Source organism: Kogia breviceps, chromosome 2 (genome assembly GCF_026419965.1).
Source record: "Kogia breviceps isolate mKogBre1 chromosome 2, mKogBre1 haplotype 1, whole genome shotgun sequence".
In the NCBI taxonomy this organism is placed as follows: Eukaryota; Metazoa; Chordata; class Mammalia; order Artiodactyla; family Physeteridae; genus Kogia; species Kogia breviceps.
Genome location: NC_081311.1, coordinates 127,919,967 through 127,942,531, shown reverse-complemented (window position 1 = coordinate 127,942,531; position 22,565 = coordinate 127,919,967). Strand labels below are relative to the sequence as shown.

At 34.8% G+C, this 22,565-nt stretch overlaps 1 protein-coding gene across 1 annotated transcript in view; it reads left to right on the top strand.

Annotated features, from left to right (window-relative positions):
* The window catches only part of ACVR1C (activin A receptor type 1C), an 84,971-nt gene extending 67,204 nt beyond the window's left edge, over positions 1 to 17,767 (top strand). Inside the window, exons 4-9 of the mRNA XM_059052015.2 lie at positions 4,592 to 4,822; positions 7,414 to 7,581; positions 8,914 to 9,070; positions 10,757 to 10,881; positions 13,018 to 13,148; positions 17,153 to 17,767. Coding sequence (XP_058907998.1) covers positions 4,592 to 4,822; positions 7,414 to 7,581; positions 8,914 to 9,070; positions 10,757 to 10,881; positions 13,018 to 13,148; positions 17,153 to 17,278 — 938 coding nt within the window. The 3' untranslated portion in view covers positions 17,279 to 17,767. The remainder of the gene's footprint in view (positions 1 to 4,591; positions 4,823 to 7,413; positions 7,582 to 8,913; positions 9,071 to 10,756; positions 10,882 to 13,017; positions 13,149 to 17,152) is intronic.
* The last annotated feature ends 4,798 nt before the right edge of the window (positions 17,768 to 22,565 follow it).

Here is a 22,565-nt window from a genome sequence, read left to right as displayed (position 1 = left end):
AATAATGACACCCATTTAAACAAAAAAAGGGCCCCAATATTATTAATTCCATTGTTTAAAATGCTTGATATGGTACATGGTAAATTCTGGCATGGAAACTCCTTTCAGGATTTGATGAAGAGTAAAAACTGTCCTGGCCTAAAGAATGAAGTCTTCTCAATTGCTTTTTGTGCCTTTAGGTGTTCAGATTCTCATTTTCACATGCCTTCAGAATTTATTTCTGAAGCCAGAAAGAGTTTTTTTTTTCTCTGCCCTCTCCCACATTATAGTTAGTAATAATCATTGTTGCTGTCTTGGTCATGTTTCATGGGCACAAAATAGTTACGGGGCTTAAGCAGTTGAGTTCTGGGGAAAACATATTAGTTATGCAAAATAGCGTTCTTTGCTTGTGATTATAAAGGTCCTTGGAATCGGTAGGCAACCCCTGGGATGTGTGTGTGTGAAGTTAATAAGGAGCTGACCTGAAATTAAAATCAAGAATGTGGTCTTAAAGCATAGGAACGGAAGATGAAAGGGAGCAGCACAGCATTCCCATGCTGGTTTGTGCTCCTAAGGTTATATGACAACTCCTTCCCTCTTTAATGGAACTTCAGAACCCCTGATGAAGCAGTTCAAAATACCAGGCTGTATTATGGCTTAAATGAGCCTTTCTCATAGTGCAAAGCATCTGAGGGCTTTTTGAGTTTCCGGTGACAGAAGAGCGTTGACCCCTGACCCATATCCCGTAATAACAAACTCCCTAAAATGGCAGGGGACTGCCAACTTTCATGTATAATTCCAGAAATCCTGTCAGCATGTGGTGTTGCAGAAACATGAACTAGGGTAAGCCTAACTGAGTCATTTCAGTCCCCCCTGCTTCCCATCTTGCTTTGGAAAGATCATTAAGGATGGTTACCCCAAACAGATTTTGAGGAACTCCCTTGCCCATGGCCTTTGGGAGTGTCCAGGCAGGCACAATTAACAAGGACAGACGACAGAGGGTTGGTAGCATATATATGGGCATCCATATTTAACAAGAAGCAGCTTTGGACTCAGAAGTATTTATCAGAAAAGAGAGGCCTAATTATGTCATCCAGAAAGCCTAGATAGTTGGCTGCTTCTGGGGGCAAGATCGCTTGCTCACTGACCAAAGCCTCAATGTTTACAACATCATTGCACAAATCAGGCGGCATGTTTTCAAAGGAGGAATACTGAAAAGAGTATCTCCAAACTGCGAAGTTTATAAAACTGAAATCCAGATTAAATTGTTGGATAGAAAGTTGGCATTTTCTTCTTCAAAAGTAAAACTTACTAGGGTTTAATACTCTTTCCTTCCTTGAGTGTTACCTTTTGGGGGCCACTGTGCCCTAACTTCCTGAGCCCTGGCAGTGTTCTAAGCTCAGAATATAGGCACAGAAAGCTCTGATTTGTGCCAAGTTCCTTGAAACCTTATACAATTTATTAAAAGGTTCAAGTGATTAAGTAACCATCTGTTTAATCCCCACCAAACCTTTCAGTTCGTATGAAGAGGTAAGGCAGAAATATGTGTTTTGGAGCTATTTCTTGACTGTACTTAAGATTGACCAAGGATTTCCCTTTCAAATAAAAGTATTGGAGATTTTATAACTGGAGACTGGATATTTAGTTTAAGAAAGCGCTTGTGAGCCAGGGTATAAAATCAAAAATTAACGTTAAGTTTTTTGGTATTTTTATGTATCTTGAAACCTAAATCTGGACTTATTGACTGCTGGACCCTTTCCTCTTTAGATTATTCTAAGTTCTCTCTTAAAAGAAAGCCGTAAATATACCCAAGCATGGATGATTTCTTTAATGATCAACTTAAAATAGTTCTTAAAATAAGATCAACTTAAAATAGTTCTAGACACTTTTCTCCAAAGCCAGCTGCATATGATTGCCAGTGACCACTGGCTAACAGTAATGGATGGCCATACTGCCTTTGATCATCAGGGAGAATGGGTCCATGTGTGGCAAGGCTTCTGTCACAAAAGCTCACCCATGGGAAGGAAATCAGGAGTTCTGCTTCTCCTCTGCATCTCTTCCCTGGACAGCGACCTTAAGCAAGAAGCAGCTTTGTCAGATGTTGAGAGACAAAAATTATGAAGCATATCCCGACCTGCTCAGTGACAGATTTCGAAGAGATATAATGTTTGCAAGAGTGGAAAATGGACTGGTGTTTGACTGGATGGTCTTGAGAGATCATGGTGTCACAGGTGGCTTCTAAGAGGCTTGGTAGGTTTCTGCTTTCCTGCCGTGATATAACACTACTGAGGGATGGTGACATTTCCATAAGTCAGGCATCAGCTTCTACAGCCCCTGGTAAAAAAGAGTAACATGGACCTGCAGGGAGAGCCAAAGTCCATGTGTCTTCAAAGGAAATCTCTAAGTGTGTCACACAAAAATTACTCAGATTATTTTTGGTGGTTGCTTTGAAAGATGCTGAAGCAATTTTCATTGTTTTACTGCCTCAACTTAATTGCTGTGCTGAGTACCTTAGATGAAATCCTTCTTTGTCCCCGGTCTGAGGCACTGATTATGTGCCTAATCAATTTGCAGTTTGAAAACATTGGCTTATCTAGATCTCTAGCCAATTGTTGTTGTTGTATTGTTGGTATTGTTGTCATTGTCATTGTTGTTGTGATTGGTCGTGGTGTTGCTTTTGTGAGTTTGTGTGTGCAAGACGAGGGGAGGGAAGAGAGAGAGACTGAAATTGTACTTTGGCTTAATAATTGTTAGTACATCTTTCATTGTGTGGCAAGTAGTGAAACTGACTATAGCTTACAAAAATATCCTGGATAGTTTGCTGCTAGAAATCTTTCCAGCTGGGGAGGACTGTAGTCATATCCACTGAATGGTGAGAGCATAAGAATTTGGATTGAAAAACAGTGTTTTAGTTGGAGGTCTGACTTCCACTTATTCCTGGGCAAGTTTTTGACTACCACACAGCCCCAATTTTCTCATCTCTAAATGATAAAGTTGAACCAGATGATCTCAGAAGAACTTTCTGGCTGTGAGGCTTTGTGACTAATTGTTGAGATCCATAATAGCAAATTTATAGTCTGTGCGTATTTAGTCATGGTGGGTGGTTCTCATGAACATGAGAACATCTGAATAAACTGTGGCTCATTTCAAGAGTAGAGGTCGAAGCCTACAGGAGCTTACAGGGTTGTTGCTATAAGGGTTTCCCAGCCATCTGAGTACAATGACAACTAAACATGACTTTCCCGAATATATTATACTGTGACCTCTTTAGCTATTTTCCTTCTAATTATAAGAGTAATAAATATTTATGGAATATTGTGGACATTAAGAAAATGTAAAGAATTAGAAAGGAGAATATCACAATTTACTTCACCCCGATTCCACTAAATAGAAATACCCATCATAGCATTTAGCATATATTCTTTTCCGACTTTTTCCCGTGAATATTTTGAATAACTAGATACACTTATTTAGATGGATAGAATTTGCTATGCTATTTGTCTTTAACAAAAGTATTTTTTCATTTAACGACATATGGTTTTTATTATAGCAGAAGTACTTTCCTATGTCATTAAGAAATAACTCTTCATAAACAGCATCATTATTTTTGGCTCTAAGTAATTCATCCCTAGACATAATGTTAAGGGCAAACCATTATTGAGCATGTAATAGGCCAGATACCGTGCTAGGTGCTTAACATGCTTATTAATTCTCAAAGTATCCCTATGATATAGGTAATATTATTGCCCACAGGTTTTCAGGCAAGGAAGCTGAAGCTCAGAGAAGTTCAATAATTTGCCCATGATTACCATGTGGCACAGATGAAATCTGAACCCAAGCCTTTCTTATCTGTGGTCTCAACCTCTGCACTGTACTTAATCATTTTTCTATTATCAGACACTTTTCCTTACTTTTTCTGTAAGTAATAATATATTAAATATCTTGACATAGATTTTTCTGCATTTTTCGTTAAATCTTTAGAATAGAAATCTAGAGGTTAAGCTATTCATTCAAAAGAACCTAAACACTTTACATACATTCAGAATATATTTTCTTTGACTTTCTTTTATTCCACAGAAAATATCCATTTGATATTTTCTATGACTGTACCTTGCTTTTAGTGTAACATGATTGCCTCACGTCATCATTGAATTCGATTCTTCACTTTCCAATTTTAACTTGTTTTTTAAAAAAATTCATAAGGAATTCTCTGCATTCTCGGTTGTACTAGGAATCATATATTTTATTTTAGAGGATAACAACTTATGCTATTTAACCTTTGTGTATTTAGTAAACTGACTGGCTTCAATGTGCAAATCAGAGAGATTTGCACCAATTTTGGAAAATTAGATATCTGCAGTGGCAGGCTATATTCAAGAAATTTTTATTTGTGAATATGAGAAGAGAAACCATAGTAAGAATTTGGAGTATTGTTTGAGCATGCTTTGACTAAATTAAAGTTTGGTATAATGGTGCTTATTTCTTCAAAATCAGTAAAATTACTAAAGTGGTTAAATGTTTGCTTTTTTATGTGAAAATAATGGTCATCATGACAGTTATTTACTGGCAATTACTTGTTTTTAATAATCAATTTCATCTTTTCTTTGGTTAGGTCTGCCTCTATTGGTTCAAAGAACAATTGCAAGGACGATTGTACTTCAGGAAATAGTAGGAAAAGGTAGATTTGGTGAGGTCTGGCATGGAAGATGGTGCGGTGAAGATGTGGCTGTGAAAATATTCTCCTCTAGAGATGAAAGATCTTGGTTTCGAGAGGCAGAAATTTATCAGACCGTTATGCTGAGACATGAAAACATCCTTGGTTTCATTGCTGCTGACAACAAAGGTATTTTCAATCTAATTGGGTCCAGCAAATAAGATATTATGTCTACTATCAGAGGAGAATAAATAATCTCTTTGTTTTAATAAAATCTACGAAAAAGTCTGATTTCTTTTTTGAGGAAAGAAAATGCTTTCCTCTTCTCCACAGATAAATGTGCAATAAATGTAAAATAAAGCAGGGCAGACGAGTGATATAAAGTCATGATGACACTATAGCCAGCTTGATATTTAAAATATTTGATGACTGGTATGGCACAGGAACTAACCAACCAGAACAGAAGCTTCAACTGGAGCAGAGTCCTGGGAGAACCCTGCCATGCTAGGTTTTATCCCTTTAGTTGCTGGGTCATAAAAAGATCTGGAGGCATCTTGGGGGTTCAGGAGTTGCTTTGGGTGTCGAGGGCAAAGGAATACCATTGGACGTTTTGAATAGCAGCTGTTAATTAAACAGGACAGAAATATTTCAATATTTTGATAACTGGTACAAAGATACCAATGAATGATAGTTGAATATTCATCTTTTTTAGGACTATACTTTCATCTGTACAACAGACCTCAACTCCAGGACTCTAGTTTTCTATGAACATTATTAGAATGGTGGCAAGCAAGATAATTTTAGTGAAATTAATGTACTTTGAGTATGGTTTATATCATGAGGTTTAACATTAACAACCCCAAATAACACCGCTTTTTGAGATTTGTGGAACAAGACAGACCATCAGCTTTTTGGTATTTAAATCAATAGTCATAAAATTTTGTGTATATGCCCAGTAATCAGGGACTAGATATAGAGTTTGTGGATTACCTATGCTCTCTTTCTTCTTTTTGGATAGCTTTTACTCATTTAGCTGTGCAACAATTCCCTTAAAGGGAAACAGGGAACAAAGGTGAGCAAAACTTGATCCAGTCAATTATTTTTTTATTTGAATCAGTAATACTCATGAAGAACTTTGGAGAGGTGGAGATTATAACGTCTATCTAGCCACAAATTATCTGTGGCTATCAGAAACCTACCATTACCTAGGAAAATTTTAAATCTATGGTTATTTCTATTTAATATAAGCTTGATCATGAAAGTATTTATGATTAATTAGATGGCCAAAGAGAAGTTTAGTGTTATTATACATTTTGGCCATAGTTATGTTTGCTGATGATTTGTCTTTTCTGATTTGCCAGAGAGAAACTGAATAAAGCCAAGTAAAGCCCCAGGGAGAAACTGAGCTTAAAAAAAGAAAAAGGTTCTTTCCAAATTCTTAACTATACTATTGAAAATGAAACATTTCTTATTAAGCTGTTAAGAACTTTTACTTTTTCTTCTAACATTGAGCTAAACTATCTACTGGTTAGCTTAATTCACAATGTTATGAAAGCAGTAATGACTGCAGTTATATGGATCATCCTGATAGAGCTAATTTAATCATGACATTTATTGGATTATAAAACAATATGCACAAGAAAATCACCCTTGATTGTCTCTTCTTCAGTTTAACTGGTCTACCTGTGTCAATGGCTTACTTGTCAGTGGCTTTGATTCCAAGTGGTCTCTAACATCACTTTCATTTTCATGCATTTCTATATCTTTTGCAACATTTACAGTTTCACTCTTTAGTTTAGTCAACTGTCCGACAAAGACATTAATACGAGAGGGCAAAGATAGCCACTGGTGTTAAGCAGGGAGAGAGGTGTAAGTGTTAGTTTTATATGTGGTCAGTTTATTAGTGAACTTTATCATGTTATGTTGATTTTTGCATTCCTAGGAAACGTTATCACTACCTGGATTTGGAAATTAAATACTTGGATAAGCAGGAGCTCTTGTATATAAAGCACTAGGTACAAAATTCCTTAGCAAATGTTCTTTAATTATAGTTCCCTTTCACTGAGGATCAAAACTGGTCAGGACTGCCCAGGGCTATTGTAGACATTTGATTCTGAAAGCTAAAGCTAAGTCTAGGGACTCTAATACCTAGAGAAATTTTAGGCTAATTTCTCTTCTGCTAAAAATCTTTTATAAACTGGATTAGCTTTGGTTAAATAAGGAAAATTATTTGAAAAGGTCTAGTAATTGTGTTTGGCACTTATATTAAGCTTTGAGGGAAATCATAAACTTCATATTTTGAAAGATGAATAATATGAACATCCTTGGAATGTTAGAGCTTTTATGATAGTAATAATACTTTGTGTAAATTTGTTATATTTCTGGTTTTTATTGGTACAATCTTTCTTAAAAGCTCAAGAATAATTTATAACACAACGCTGAACCTAAATGCATCTCTCAGTAGTTTCTGCCATAATGTGGTTGCTATTACCAGCAGGTATTGATATAGAGGGAATAAGAAAGGAGTAGTTCAGTTGGTAGAATCACTGCCTCACAGCTTCCTATAGCGATGGTAGGTACATGTAACAGGTTCTAAGATATCAATAGGAATTCGTTGAGAATTTTCACCCTACTAACTTGGACTGTAAGTATTATCACTGAAGGAGTTAACTTTGCTTTGTTAACAACAGAGATTTGCTTTAAACACTGACATTTGTTAAAAGTTTTTGGCTTCTTTCTCAACATAAACTTACAGCAACAAAATAACTTTTTCCTGTTAGATAATGGAACTTGGACTCAACTTTGGCTTGTCTCTGAATATCATGAACAGGGCTCCTTGTATGACTATTTGAATAGAAACATAGTGACAGTGGCTGGAATGATCAAACTGGCACTTTCAATAGCTAGTGGTCTGGCCCACCTTCATATGGAGATTGTTGGTACACAAGGTATGTATTTTCTTTCTAGTTTTTTTCTCCTTGAATATGAGGATAGAAACACTAAGTTGCATTTTAGTGTTCAGCTGTGTTTTAGTTTATTACAAACAATTATCAAATGTAAAGAAACACTAAAGGTATTTTATAAAGCTGAAGGTTTTGTCATGATATAGCCAACTCTCATCTACATACTTGTCATTTTGTATACTATCCATAATAATATTTTTATTCCTAGTGGCTCTGTCTTTGCTATTTACCATATGTACCTGAGAGATCTTGCTTTGGTGGCAAATGCTCTAGCTTCAGAGAATACAAATGATTTAACTGTTTACCTTTGATAATGAAAATAATTAGAAAGAGTTATTCTGACCTTAAAAAAATACTTATATATCATGTACTTGAACTCCAAATAATACACACTGTCTCATCTGTTTATTGAGTTAATAGAGAATTGGCTCTAGAAATTGAGTCAAGTCACTGTAGTGCTTCTCAGATTTGGATTCATGATCCCTTTAAACTCTTAAAGATTATTGAGGGCCCCAAAAGTCTGTATATGTGGGTTATATCTATTAATATTTACTATATTAGAAACTAAAATTGAGAAATTTTAAAGTATTTATTAATTTACTTAAAGTATAATAATTAACCAATTAAATATTAAAATAACATAATTTTTAAAAGTTACATAATTTTTGTAGTACAAAAGCCCATCTAGCTAAAATAATGCCATTTTATACTTTTGCAAATCTTAATATCTGGGTTTTCATACCTGTTCTTCATTCAGTCTGTCCCAGTATGTTGTTTTTGGTTGAAGTATGTGAAGAAAATGTGACATCACGCAGATATGTAGTTGGAAAAGAGACTTAATGACCCCCAGGGATCTTTGGGCCACATTTGAGAACTGCTGGTGTAGGGTGGTAGAAGTTTGAAACTTGTTTTCTAGGAGAATATTTGCTATGTTCTTATGTGGACGTAGCAATGCTAATACTTTCCCTACTTATTCAGCAAATATTTACTAGTGGTTACTAAATGTCACCTAGTGTTCTAAGCATTGGAGGCATGGTGATGAGTAAGACATAGCCACTGCCCTTATGTAGCCTACAGTCTAGTTGGGAGGGACAGATAATGCATATGAATGAGTAAGATAATTTAGATAGTGATAAGGGCTATGAAGAAGGCAAAATGGGATAGTCTGATGGAGAATGACTTGGAATGTAGAATGGGGGTCAGGGAAGACCTTTCTTAGAAGATAACATTTGAGCCAAGTCTTCAAGATGACTCCTTTCAGAGAGGTTCGATCTCCAGTAATGAAAAAAGTGAATATGTTTACCTTATGCTTCATAGGTAAACCTGCTATTGCTCATCGAGATATAAAATCAAAGAATATCTTAGTGAAAAAATGTGAAACTTGTGCCATAGCAGACTTAGGGTTGGCTGTGAAGCATGATTCAATACTGAACACTATTGACATACCTCAGAATCCTAAAGTAGGAACCAAAAGGTAAGATAACTTACTTTGGTAGCATACTGAGACTTATGACTCCCCATAAACATGAATGCCTGGGATATGTGTATAGGGAGGTGGGTGGCAAATCCAAAGGGGGAAACCATTAGGCCCAAGAAAGCAAGAAGTCTTCTCTGGGTCACCGAGAAATCAGTGGCACAATGGTTATAAAGCAGGAAGGGTTGGCATTTGGTCTTATAGAAAGTAGCTATTTGTGTGGGGAGTCCAGTGGAAAGGAATGGTGGAAGCGATGGTGATATATTATTTTTAGTGTGCCACATCTGAGAATAGTTTTCCTACAGAGAGGAGGAAAAAAATGTTAGCAGTGTATAGCTCCTCCAAAGCCTTTGTATCAATACTTTGTAAATGAACTGAAACTCAGGGCTAGTTCTATACATTCAGGTCCTAACAACAGTTATAGAATCAATACACTGAACTAGATAGGTGAGGGACTCTATATAATATTCTCTCAATATTTAAAAATATTATGTAACATATTTACCTATAGTTGTATTTATCCTTAAGTCTCCCCAGTTGATGTGTATTAAGGTAATAAGAGTTTGGACACAATTCCCACTTTCAAGGAACAGAATCTCTGAAAGTTAAGAACAAGCATGATTTATATAGAGCATACCACATGTATGTCAGGACAGGCCCATTAAGTAATGGGATTCCTGGTGTTTTCCTATTATAGCCAGACTGTGGCCATATGGCCAGCATACTTCTGTTTCCTTTCATTTGAATCTCAGGATCTGTGCTACTTTGGCATAATTCCAGGTTTCTTGACCTTGAAATCAGAAATAACCAAAACACTTTCCTGGAGTTGTTAAAGGCCCTTGAGAGTAGAGAATTTCTAAGCTGGTATAGTTAGCCTACAAGCCATATTTGAGATTCCAGGCCAGTCCCTCTGAGTCCTTCACTTTGTTCCCTGGGAGACTCTAATGGGGCCCCAGAAACACTTCAGGACAGTTTATTCCGACTGGGCAGCCCTAAGGGACCTCTTCTTTTTCCCTTTAAAAAGCAAGTTTTAACTTGTCTGTCAGGGAAGCCTGGGATGCTGGATTCCTTCAGAGAATCTAAAGCTTTTAAAAGATTGGGGAGAGTGTTGCATCCTCACCTCAATATTCTGAGAAATCCTCGAAATATCCCTAAGACAGCGAGGCTCAGTCAGGTCCCAGGGACTGTAGAATTTTTGATTTAGTCCTATTCAAGAAACGCTGTAATTTTATTGGAGCCAATATATAATATGAATATATGTCTTGGAGCCAATGTATAATAACATCGTTCATTCAGAGCAGGTATTTGTGGAATGATGCTGAGCACTGTGTTGGAGTACTGGGCCCACCATGATGAATAGAACATACTCCTTGCCCTCAAGGAGCTTTCTTGAACTACTGGAAATTGAGTTCCATCTTTCCTATTGAGTGCTTTCCAAGTATTTGGCTCCTGGCCTACAGGCTTTAACACTAGGATGATCTGATCTCTAGTTCTATTTAAAATGTTTAAAAAATTATCCTTCAATAACTGTATTATTTAATTTTAGTCTGTTATAGTGGCTCAGATCAACCTGTAAATTTGACGTAAACTGCCTTAACATATTGTACATCAGGATTTATTAACATTGTGTTTTACTGGACTGCTGTAAAATCATACACAGAATCTGAAGTGTGCATGTTTTTGAAGGTACATGGCTCCTGAAATGCTTGATGATACAATAAATGTGAATATCTTCGAGTCCTTCAAACGAGCTGACATCTATTCTGTTGGTCTGGTTTACTGGGAAATAGCCCGGAGGTGTTCTGTTGGAGGTAAGATTTTGGAAATATTCTTTGTGTCTGCCTTTCCTTGATGCTCTAATTCAATGCACTATATTGAATCATTTCTAAATATTTAAGAGATTACCTTTTGACGGTATCTTTCCAGTGGCAAAAGTGGAGCATTTGGAACAGAATGGAGATTTTAGGTTGTGATTATGGCTTAGTTCTCCTGATAATTCTGATTTCCATAATAATACTTTGCAAAGCACTTGAAAATTTTCTTCTTTGAGCTGTATTCCTGTTTTATATCAGAAATTAAACCCAAGGAAGCTAAATGACTTGCCAAGGCCGCAGGACTTAAATTGAAGTCTTCTGGTTCTCAGGCTTTTCTTGTTCATTTCTTTCCTGTGATAATGTATGTGTGGGGATTAAAGTGGAGGGCAGAGGTAAGTAAAGACTAACTTCCTGACTCTACTGCTCCCAGCAGTTTAGAGATTAATAATGAGAGGAAGAATTTGGGAAGATGAAACCCTGTAAACGCAGTCTGATGAAGTTGTTTCATCGGTGGAGAAAAGTTAAATCCTGGTAAAAATGATTTAGATTTTTCAGTTTCAAGTGAGACAGACTTAGTCCTAAACAAACCTTGATTTAGCAACTTCCTGAATGTCTGACTTTAGGTGAGTTATATGGTCTCACTTTCCTCATCTGTAAAATGAAGATAATAAAACTGACCTCTTGGGCTCTAAGGATTTAATGGACTAATTCAATTAATTCATGTGAAGCTTTTTGTATAGAGCCTGCTCATAGTAAACATTCAATGAAAGAACTGTCATTATTAAACCACTGTCAGTTTTTGCATTTTGTATTGAGGTCATTTTGCCTTACATCAATCTCATTTTTTTAAAAAATGAAAAGCTTAAAAGTTTAAAATTATATTTGAATGAGAAAACATGCTTTCCCCCTTTTATTCCTAGGTTAGATAATAAAATATTCAGGAAGATGAAACTATTCATAGAAGCAATAGACTTAGAGTGGTGCAGAAACAGAACATGGACACTGGAATCCCCAAGCCTGGGATCGAGTTCCAGATCTGCCACTTACTAGCTATGTGACCTTGAGAAAATTCATGACACTCTTTGTGCCTCAGTTTCCTGATTCTGTAAAAATGGGATAACATGGTACTTTCTTTAGTCAGTGCTTTTGAGGAATAATAAGTTAAAACATGTAAAGGGCTTAGGAAGGTGCTTGGTAAATAGCAAGGTTCAAACATGTTATTATTTTTTTTAATTTCATACTGATATTTGTCTAGATTTGCTTTTAGATTTTTGTCCTTAAATTTTCTTCAACAGTTGAAATAGTAATTTAGTTAACATGATTTGAATTTCGTTTTCTAAATTATGCCAATCTTAAATATTTAAATTAAAAGAACTATAGTTTAATTCAATTGATTCTGTAAGGAAATTCTTGAACTCAAGTAACATTCTGATAATTAAAGTCAAATCTTTGTCTATTATTTGAGACTCTTTAAATGTTAACCTTCACGTTGAACTGTTCATCTTCAAATACCTTTGGCCATTTCTCTGGAACATTCTCAGATGTAGTAGCTGTAAAATCCAAATGTAAAAAACTGAGCTTTTAAAAGATTGCCTAACAATTTTCAAAAAGAGAAAGCTATTGTGTTTTGAAAAGGAGAAATATACTTCATTCATGGAGAAATATACGTCATTCACAGATCAGTGAGGGTTGCTATAAATTTTGTATAGCACAATGGCATTTTATATAAATCAAAATTTACATAATTTTCATAATATAAAATTATATATTTATAATTATTAAGTTATGTAAATGTAACATATTGTATATAAAATTATATGTGTATAATGTATAATTATATAAAATTATATATTTTATACAGTAATTACATATACTTTTGTCTCATATAACTTATTTAATTATCAAAATTATATAAATTTTCATAGTATAAAATTTCATAAACTTATATAACTATTCAACTTAGTGCTTTAAACTTATATCTTTGGTTTTACAATGATACATAATTTTAATAAGCCTGATTTTCCAGTTTTCCAGGGTACCACTGTGCCTAGAAAACTTAATTGGTATTATTTTGAAGTAAACATCTTTGTTTATTATTCACACTGGGAAATTTATTACACAACTTTTTTATAGGAATTGTTGAGGAGTACCAGTTGCCTTATTATGACATGGTGCCTTCAGATCCCTCAATAGAGGAAATGAGGAAGGTTGTCTGTGACCAGAAGTTCCGACCAAGTATTCCGAACCAGTGGCAAAGCTGTGAAGTAAGGCTATGTTCTTATGTATATTTTTCCCATTTTAATTTTGAGGTAAGTATCAGGGTGGATTTTCAGAGACCATAGTCCTTCTCTTTATCTAGGCATCCAATTCATTTCATGTATGTAGGTATATGTCTTCATATAAGCTTCAGAAGGATTTTATTCCCTTTAGCTGTCAGTATCATAAGGCTAAGTTATGTGGCAGGAACAACCTTGATATCCCAGTGACTTCACACAAGACTTTATTTCTTGCTATGCCAAGTCCCCTATAGGTTAGGCAACTTTCATTGGAATCTGTGCTCCCTGTGGTGATTCAGTAATCCAGGTGACTTTGATCTTGAGATGCTGCTATCTCAACACATAGTTTCCAGAGGTCTAGATCAGGAGAAGAGAGGAGCTGGAGGGTCACACACTGGCTCTCTAATACTTTGGCTCAAGTGACACATTTCATTTCCACTCATGGTTCATAGACCAGAATGAGTCACACAGTCCCTTCCAGCTGGAAGGAAGCTGGGAATGTCGGGAACACAGGCATATTCAGTGGGTAGTCAATGTGTGTGCTACACAGAGTATTACAATTTCAGTCATCCTTAAAGTCAATAAATTATTCCTAATCCCTAACTTGCTGAAGTTTGAGTTTATTCTCTTCCATCAGAAAAGCTTCCCCATGGCAGAGACCATTGTCGTTTATCTCCTCATCTTGAACACACATGTAGTGACCATCATAGAGCAGACATATTGCAATGCTTGTTCTGCCTGTGTGAAGAGAGAGACTTCTCTAGCTCCCACAGGAAGTAGAAGGGAAGGTGGAGGAAAGACTATAAATCATCTAACTAGTTCCACAGCTATTTTAATGCTTTAATCTCCCCCATCCCAATTATGATTGTTTGTCTTCTGCCATATTTAAATGTAATGCTTGAGGCGATTTTTTAGGTGACATCTTTTACTTTTGGCGCTGTCATATGTCATATCTTATACGGTTACTTTTTTCCTCATTTTTTCTCTCCTTCATGTTTCACTCAACTCGTTTCCTATTTAAGGCAAGATTTATGTCCTGTTATTTCTATTTTGTGTAGATAGCTTACCTATATACTTATTTTAGAAGCAGAATTTGAGGCATTTATAAGCAAATTGAAATTAAATTAAAATTTTTTCTGATATTAACCATTCATGCATATGAGAGGATATTAACATATATGTAAAGTTATATGTAAAGATAATAGAATTCATGACCAAGTTTAAAAAATAGAACACTTCCAATATCTTTGAAGATTCCTCACCCCTCTGAGAGGCTACTATTGTAACTAATCATTTTATTATTGCTTTGCTTTTCTTTAAAATTTAGCCATACATATATATATGTATATATATATATATATATATATATGTACGTGTATATGGCTAACTTTTATTTGTGAAATATATTAATGTCACTTACTATAGATATTCTTCTTAATTTTTTTTTACTTTACCTTATATATGTATGGCTATAATCTGTTTATTTTCATATCTGTGTAGTATTCCCTTGTATGGATATAGCACACTTTCTTTTTTTCACTCTACTGTTGATTGTCACATGTGTGATTTTTAGTTTCTTTTTAAACAATACTGGTGTGTGTGTGTGTGTGTGTGTGTGTGTGTGTGTGTGGTGTGTGTGTGTGTGTGTAAAAATTATTTCTTTAGGGTATAAAACTATAGATTCTTTTGGGGTGCTTACGTAGATGATCATATCCCCAAATAATGAGTCCGGGGACTCATACCTTTCTTATTGCAGTTTCTAGGACTTCCAGTATAATGTTGTGTGAAAGTTATGATAGTTTTGCCCCTTAAAACTTTGCATGTCTTACCTTTGACACCTTTTTTTATATTAGTTTTGTTTTTTATTGTTTTGGTTTTGGGGTTTTTGTTTTCTTTTTAAAATTTTCTTTGTTTTTTGTTCTGATTCTGTGAAAAATGCCATTTGTTTGTTTTGTTTTGTTTTAAATATACTTTTGCTTTTTACTTATGTTTAGACTTTTCTCTTTGCTTTTTAAAATGTACTTTATTTTTTGACTATTTTTTATCATTTAATTCTAGCATCTAATGTTTTGATAGGTTTGATTTTCCTGTTTGTTGTTTTGACTAACTCTTGCTTATGATACTTTATTTCCTCATCTTCTTGTGAATTTTCACTATGAGCTCAGGCTTACTGCAACATTTTAAGGCTAAGGTTTGATGTTTTCTTTACCAAGATCAAAGATTTAGACAATTTTCTTCACAAAGTTCCTTCTAAGACCAATTCATCCTTACAGTCTGGACTTTGTAAATGTCTTGATCTGACACCTTCTGTGTGCTTTGGGCTGTATTTCCTGTCTTTCACATATGGTCCATCAATTCTGAAATTCTAGACTGTGAGATCAGCAGATGCCATCAGAGCAATGTCTTGCTTCAGTGATTTCTTATACCTCTCTGGATTTAGGCATTCTCATTGTTTTCCCCTCTGTTTATCTTATTTATTTACCAGTTCACTTATACTGATTTTTTTTTAATTCAACATTTTTGATATTAGTATTTAGATCATTATTTTATTGTGGCATAATTTACATATGATAAAATGAATAAATCTTAGTATATAGTTTGATGACTTAAAAAAAATGTATATGTATGTACTTAACATCCAGAACAACACAGGGAATTTCCAACCCATCCCTTATCCATTTTTGTCTTTCATGTCCTGTCTTAGAATATTTTAAAAGATAGTCATTCTACCATATTCCCAGAATTTTCAATTAAAAGAGAATTAATAGCCTCCCTCTATAGGATTAATATCTGTATTTTGACAGGATTTTAAAAAATATTTTAATTCCACTACAAAGATTTTAAAGAAAGTTTATGTATTCTGAAAACCCAAGGGCAGAAATTGTTAGCTTTTTTATACATAACATATATAATTTCTTAATTGAAAGCATGTTATTTTCATGCAGCTTGAAGGAAGAGGAAAATTTTCATAAAATGCATACATAAAATGCATAAAAAGATTAATTATGTTTCAAAGATTATTGATCATCTCAAGAATATAAAGCTATTCAATTGATTTCACTTACTCTGGAAGGATGTTGTGTAAGGTGGCCATATTCTCTTTCCTAAAATTACATTCAACAGAGTAGGTGGAAGACAAATAAACAACAAATCACTAAACAGAAAAGACTGAAACTGGTCCATCATTTCACATTATGCTAATCAAACATGACCTTAAAAATGATAGTGTAATTCCATAAACCAAAATGCCACTGAGCAAAGGCTCCCTATCGTCTCCTATAGCTACCTTCAAGGTCCACAAATGATGGCTTCAAATCATCTAGCAGATCAGTGGGCCCTGTGCCTCTGCCTGAAGCCAGAGGAGATCGCCTGGCCCCTTTCTGAGAGGGGACACTCGGCTTGTCTGAGAGGAGACACTCTGGTCTCCCTAGCAGAGGAAGTGCCCTGGTCTCTGTTTGAGGGGAGACAGCCTGGGCTCTGTCTGAGGGGAGAGCCATGGTCTTTCTATGCTAGAAGTTGACCTGGTCTCTGTCTGAGGGGAGAAACTTTTTTCTCTGTTTGAGGGGAGAGCCTGGCCTTTTTCTGAGAGAAGTCACCCTGGTCTCTGTCTGGGAGGAGAAGCCACGGTCCTTGCCTGAGGGTTGATGCCCTGGTCCGCATCTGAGGGGAGATGCTCTGGTCCCGTTTTGTCTGGAAACGCCCTGCTCCTTGTCTGAGGGCAGAAGCACTGGTCCTTGTCTGAGTGGAGATGCCCTGGTCCCTTTCAGAGGGGAGAAGCCCTGGTCTTTGTCTGTGAGGAGATGCCCTGTTCCTTGTCTTAGGGGAGACACCCTTGACAGGATTTTTGAAGTGATTTGGCCCTGATCTCCTTCTCATATTGATTTAAGTTTACTATTTCTGTATCAGAGCTTAGCATCGATTCCTGTGTTTGTGGTTTTTCTTCTCTCGTACTGTGTTTTGTGCTAAAGACTTTGATATTTTCTCTCTTAAAGGCACTCCGAGTCATGGGGAGAATAATGCGCGAGTGTTGGTATGCCAATGGGGCAGCCCGCCTAACCGCCCTTCGGATTAAGAAGACAATTTCTCAACTTTGTGTCAAAGAAGACTGCAAAGCCTGATGATGAGAATTGTGTTAAAAAGAAACCTCTCACATCTTTCTTTCTCATTTTTCCTTTTTATGTGAATTTTTTGGCCTTTGTTTTGTCATCGTTGCTGTTGTTCTACCTCAAAGATAATGCAGTGCAGTATTTAAGTGCCCAAAGGCACCATGAAAAAATAACTAAAGTCAAGTATGGGCTGGAGTTGACTTCATCCACTCCCCATGTTGTCTTTAATTTTATTTTGAAAAGCAACACATCAACTCATCTTTTTATTTAAGAAACATATTACAAAAGTGTAAAATAAGCTATATGAAATAATGAAAGTTATTAAGGTTTTATTTTACTTGAATCAGGAGCACATGAATGAATAGAAAAGAAAATATAAAAGCCCATTGTATTTTCCTGAGATGAAAACACTTTTATTAAAAATGTGGACTGGAGGATGTTATATCTAAACAAAACTTTAGATCATAGAATCTGTGGTTTTCTCTTTAAACAGGATCTTTTAAAAATTAAATATTGCTCTGAACTTTAGGATACAAAACGTAAAAATAGTGCAGCTCAGGTGGAAGATCGAAGGGAGGTCAGATCACTTCCTTGGTTTCTCCTTCCCTTTTCTCCTCTTTATAATCCACCACCACAGCAGCCCCTGAGGCAAACAGTTGGAAAGTCACTACGGTTGTTACTTTCTCTTATTTTCAAATGAGACACCTGACACCTTGAGACATTGAGAGATGTCCCAAAGTCACATAGCTAGTGATAGAGCTGGCACTAGGTCCAAATCTTATGATAATCCACATGGTAGTTAGCTAGCTTCCTACTTTCCCTTTAATTCCTATAGTAGTTTTTCTCCCTATGGAGAAACAACATCTCTCATGATGGAATTTGTGGTTTAGTCAAATGGAAGACAAATTAAGATATTTTGCAGAATCATAATGGATGTGTATGAACTCTCAGGACAATATCCATTGACATTTTCCTCATAGAAATTCCATAGTCACCCTATTTGTTAGATGAGTTTTAATGTTCTCTGAATACTTCCAGACATTAATCAGTCGTCGGGTCATAAATTGTCAGAGATGTTTTTAAGATGTATTGCAGAGGTCCCTACTACTTTTGTACATATACATTTAGAAAGAGAAGAACAGAAAAGGAAGAGGCTACTAGGGGATATTTTGAGGAAAAATTAAGAAAACTCTTAAGTGAAATATGATAACTAAACCCAAGTCAGGGTTATCAGTAAAGAGATATTCCCTTACCCTTTCAAAATGAGCAATGGGTACAGAAGGCTCATGATAATTTTGCTTCTGTTCTATTTCCTGTGGAGACAAAAGTGATGCATTCTGAATCATGCTTGGAACATTAAATATTTCCTTCAAATCTATAATTCTGCTTTGGTGAAGGAAGATTTAACATGGTATCGTTGATTGTTCTAAAACATTGTTTCCTAAACTCTGTTTCTTAGAATGCTCTTCTGAGATGATCAAAGACCAAAAGTGTTCTTTGATAGATTTTTAGAAAGTGATACCGCATATTAGTATATTATGTGCTTTGAGGAGTCTAGCAGTATAAAAATGTTACTTGAATTTCTTTAAACTGGATTTTCCAAATTATTTGACCAATAGTACTCTTTTATAAAACACAGGGGAAACCTTTTACTAGCCCACATTTTAGTTTCTACAAAGCAAGACTTGGGTAACAGTGTTCTAAAGGATATACCTGTGTATTATCACATAGAGCACAATCTAGTGATTACACTTCATTCCACTATGGAAATGTGTTACTAAACCCATCTTCATTTGACTAGGATGAGATATCAAAGGCAAAACTCTGACAGCGGTGGTTTACATATACCTTCATTCTCATTCATGCAATTATCCATTCATTAAAAAATGTGGGGCACTGCATATCTTCCTTGCCACAATTTTGGGTTCAACAGGGAAGTTAAAAGGTGGATAGGCTCTGCCCTCAGGGATTTTAAAGTCTAATTTGGGAATGGAAACAGGGATGTGGGTGTGTAGGGGAAGTAAATTGACAAATGTGAGGATGTCTTGAATTCTATATGACTGTGGGTTTCAAAAATTGCTCTCAATTTGCAACACATTTAGAAAGTATCTTTATTGGTTATTCAAGACCATCTAAATTATGTAATCAATTTTTTAAAGTGCATATGGGAAGGAATTCTAAAAAGAGCTTCTGTGAAGGAGTAATCTTGCTTGTGCTTGTTACCTTGGTTTCTCATAGATTGTTTCTGCATATATGAGAATGAAATTATTATTTACTATGATTGTACTATAGTTTCATAAAAACAAGAGTAATATTTTGTCTTTTATTCACATATGATGGGTGAATATACTTATTTAATTTTTGAGAGAAGGTGTTTGATAATCTCCATTTTCCTTGACATTATGTTTTATAATCTATTTGAAGGTGTCCAAATATAATTCCATATTTTTATTGAGTCAACTTCTACACTAGAGAAATCTGTACATTTTGAGATATTTTTCTTGTTTTTGTGTTTGTTAACTATAACTCCTAAATGAATAGTCTTATATTTCAATTTCCAAATGCATTTTTGAAGAAAGAGGGTAGGTTAACATAAATTATAAGAAAAAGTTAAAAGTTCTAATTTTTCCTTAACTTTCAGAATGATTATAAATAGAAAATGCTCATTTACAGAAATATGATACAGTTTAGAGCATTAGGCAAATTTACTGTATATAACCTATGCTGTTAAACTTTATATTATTTCTTTTTAATGGAGTCATTGTGTAATATTTATTTCTTTTGAATTGTGTTACAAGCAAAAAATATTCTTCTTAGGCTCAAAGTGTCAGTGTTCTTTGCTCCTTTCAAATATTTTGGCTTTGGGTATAACGTGAAGCTTGGGAAAATGCTATTTATGAAATTTCAGTACTGTATAAAATGGTGATGGGATTTATATGCAGCATCACTTCCTTAAACTAAGGGAAACATCATTTGTTGTCAATATTTCAGCATGAACTTGTTGCCTTATAAGCTAAGCATTTAAGTGTGTAATTGGTACAGATTCTGTTGTGTGCTTTCGTCTGTCTAAAATATTTGGCATGTCACATCTAGAACTCTTAATTTATGTTCTGACTTGAAAGTTAAGTGAAACATGACTGTGTCGTGCACTATTTTAGGTATAGCACTTGCTTCTCATCTTTATACTTCAATTAACTTTGCATTTTAAATTTCCATGATTATATGAAAATAGTAACCTGATTGCAGTGTCTGAAGACTTCAAAATCAGCTTTTATTTTAAAATGAAAATCTACAATAGATTCACTAGGTTAGACGTTCCATAAAAATTTATTATTTGTAATATTTCTACCTTAGTAGAATTATTAAATAAAACAAAAGAAAACTACTTATACTATGCTGGAATTTTGCCACCATGTGACTTATTGGGGCAGAGAAAACTCAGGGCTATCTTAGAATTTATGCAAAAGTACCAGGGAAACTACTTAGCAAATCATCTGAAGGCAGGGATCTCACGTTTGCCATTTTATAAAGTTCAACTTAAAATTACTTAGCAGGGAATAGTTTCTGATTAATTATTTAAAATAAATACAGAAATGTAATTCATTTACAAAAATTTGTTTAAAGTATGGACATTTTATTTCCTGCCAGGAAATTAAGAAAGTAAAAATAGCAAATGAGTGAAGGTGATGGCAGTTGATGTCTTCAATAATTGTTCCTTTAAATAAATTTAAAAGTACAACATTTTAAGTTATTTGGAAATGTTTAAGAATTAGTATCTTAAAATGGTGTCATTGTGGTTTTTGAAGAAATTCTAAATACTTTTTCTTTTGTGAAACATATTCTTCTATGTTTGATAACGTTTTGTATTAGCTCCCTCCACAAGCTAATACCTACATGGACTTGATGCATTATTTAGTGAAGACAGTAATCTCTTTGCTCCTGAGGCCTTATTCTAAATAGAAAAAATGTCAGTTGGAATACAAAAATCTCATTAAAATGTTAATATTAAATAGAATTTCTATAGTATAGACAATTTTTCAGTGTTTTAATACAAATTTTCAGATATTTGGCTTTCTTTTGTCCCTCTAGCTTTTCTTTTATGCTTCATTATTTTTCTCACCTCCTTTTAAAATATTCCCTCACTGTCTCCCCAAATTATCTTTAGTCTCTAATTAAAAAAAAAAAACCAACTAGCTACTATTTACCTTAATCATTTTACTATTTAGCCTTCTAATAAAGGGAGAATCCCTTGGTGGTCTAAATTATTTTAGAGGTGTCACAGACAAAAACCAAACCCAGTATTTGGGAATTGTAAAGGATGTAAGAGATTTTATAATTCAATTCCCATATTTTGTTAGATGAAGAAACTGAAGATCAGAGATTAAATGACCGCTAGTTATTAGCAGAACTAATGTGAGAAGCCAGTGGTTACACCTACCACACTGCCCTGCCACATCCAACATTTACTAATTAAAAACTAATTAGCATCCATCTACACCTACGTTGAATGTAAACTAACATGCCATTTAATGGTGATGATCAAATCCCCCTTCTCATTTTATTTCTGCTAAAATATTCTGCTCACTCATGGTGAGATCAGTGAGAAAAACTAAAATAGGCTGAGGAAGAGTTGTAAAATAGTTGTCCAGCTAGGTAGGCGACCACTGGAGTGCTAAATAAAATTTAGAAATTGTGAGAATATAGAATTTCTTAGTGCAAGTAGTGATAAGAGATGCTTCATGACTTATTTTTATAAGGATTGTTCTTTCTCTGTATGCACTGGAGTGGGAGTGAAAGATGATTTGGTAGTTGAATGTGGGACCATGTGTAGTAGAACATTATCTTACTTCTTTCTTAGTTTCTCATTAGTTCATCCTTGGCATTCACATTCTTTCAGTGCATTAAAAAATATCTTTTCTGGATTTCATCAATTCCAATCACTGTTCTTTTAGTATTCTAGCTCCTGTCCAGATTGTTACACACTGAACCTCTTAACAAGATTTTAATTTCCCATATCCACATATGAGAGCTTTCATCTCATGCCTTCTCTGGTACTTTTTCATTTGGCATTATGAAGAGTGTATTTGTTAACGGCAGAGAAGACTTTTAAATTTTAAAAAGACTAAGCAGTCTAGGTATATTCTAGCTTTTACCTAGCATACAAGGGATGTCTACTTTTGCCTTAATGATAAATTCCACCTAAGATGTGGATTGGACAGAGAATGTGAAATATATGTCCCATAATGTGATTGCTAAATTTCTTTCTGCTATATTTCATACTATTGTTTTGTTTTGCTTT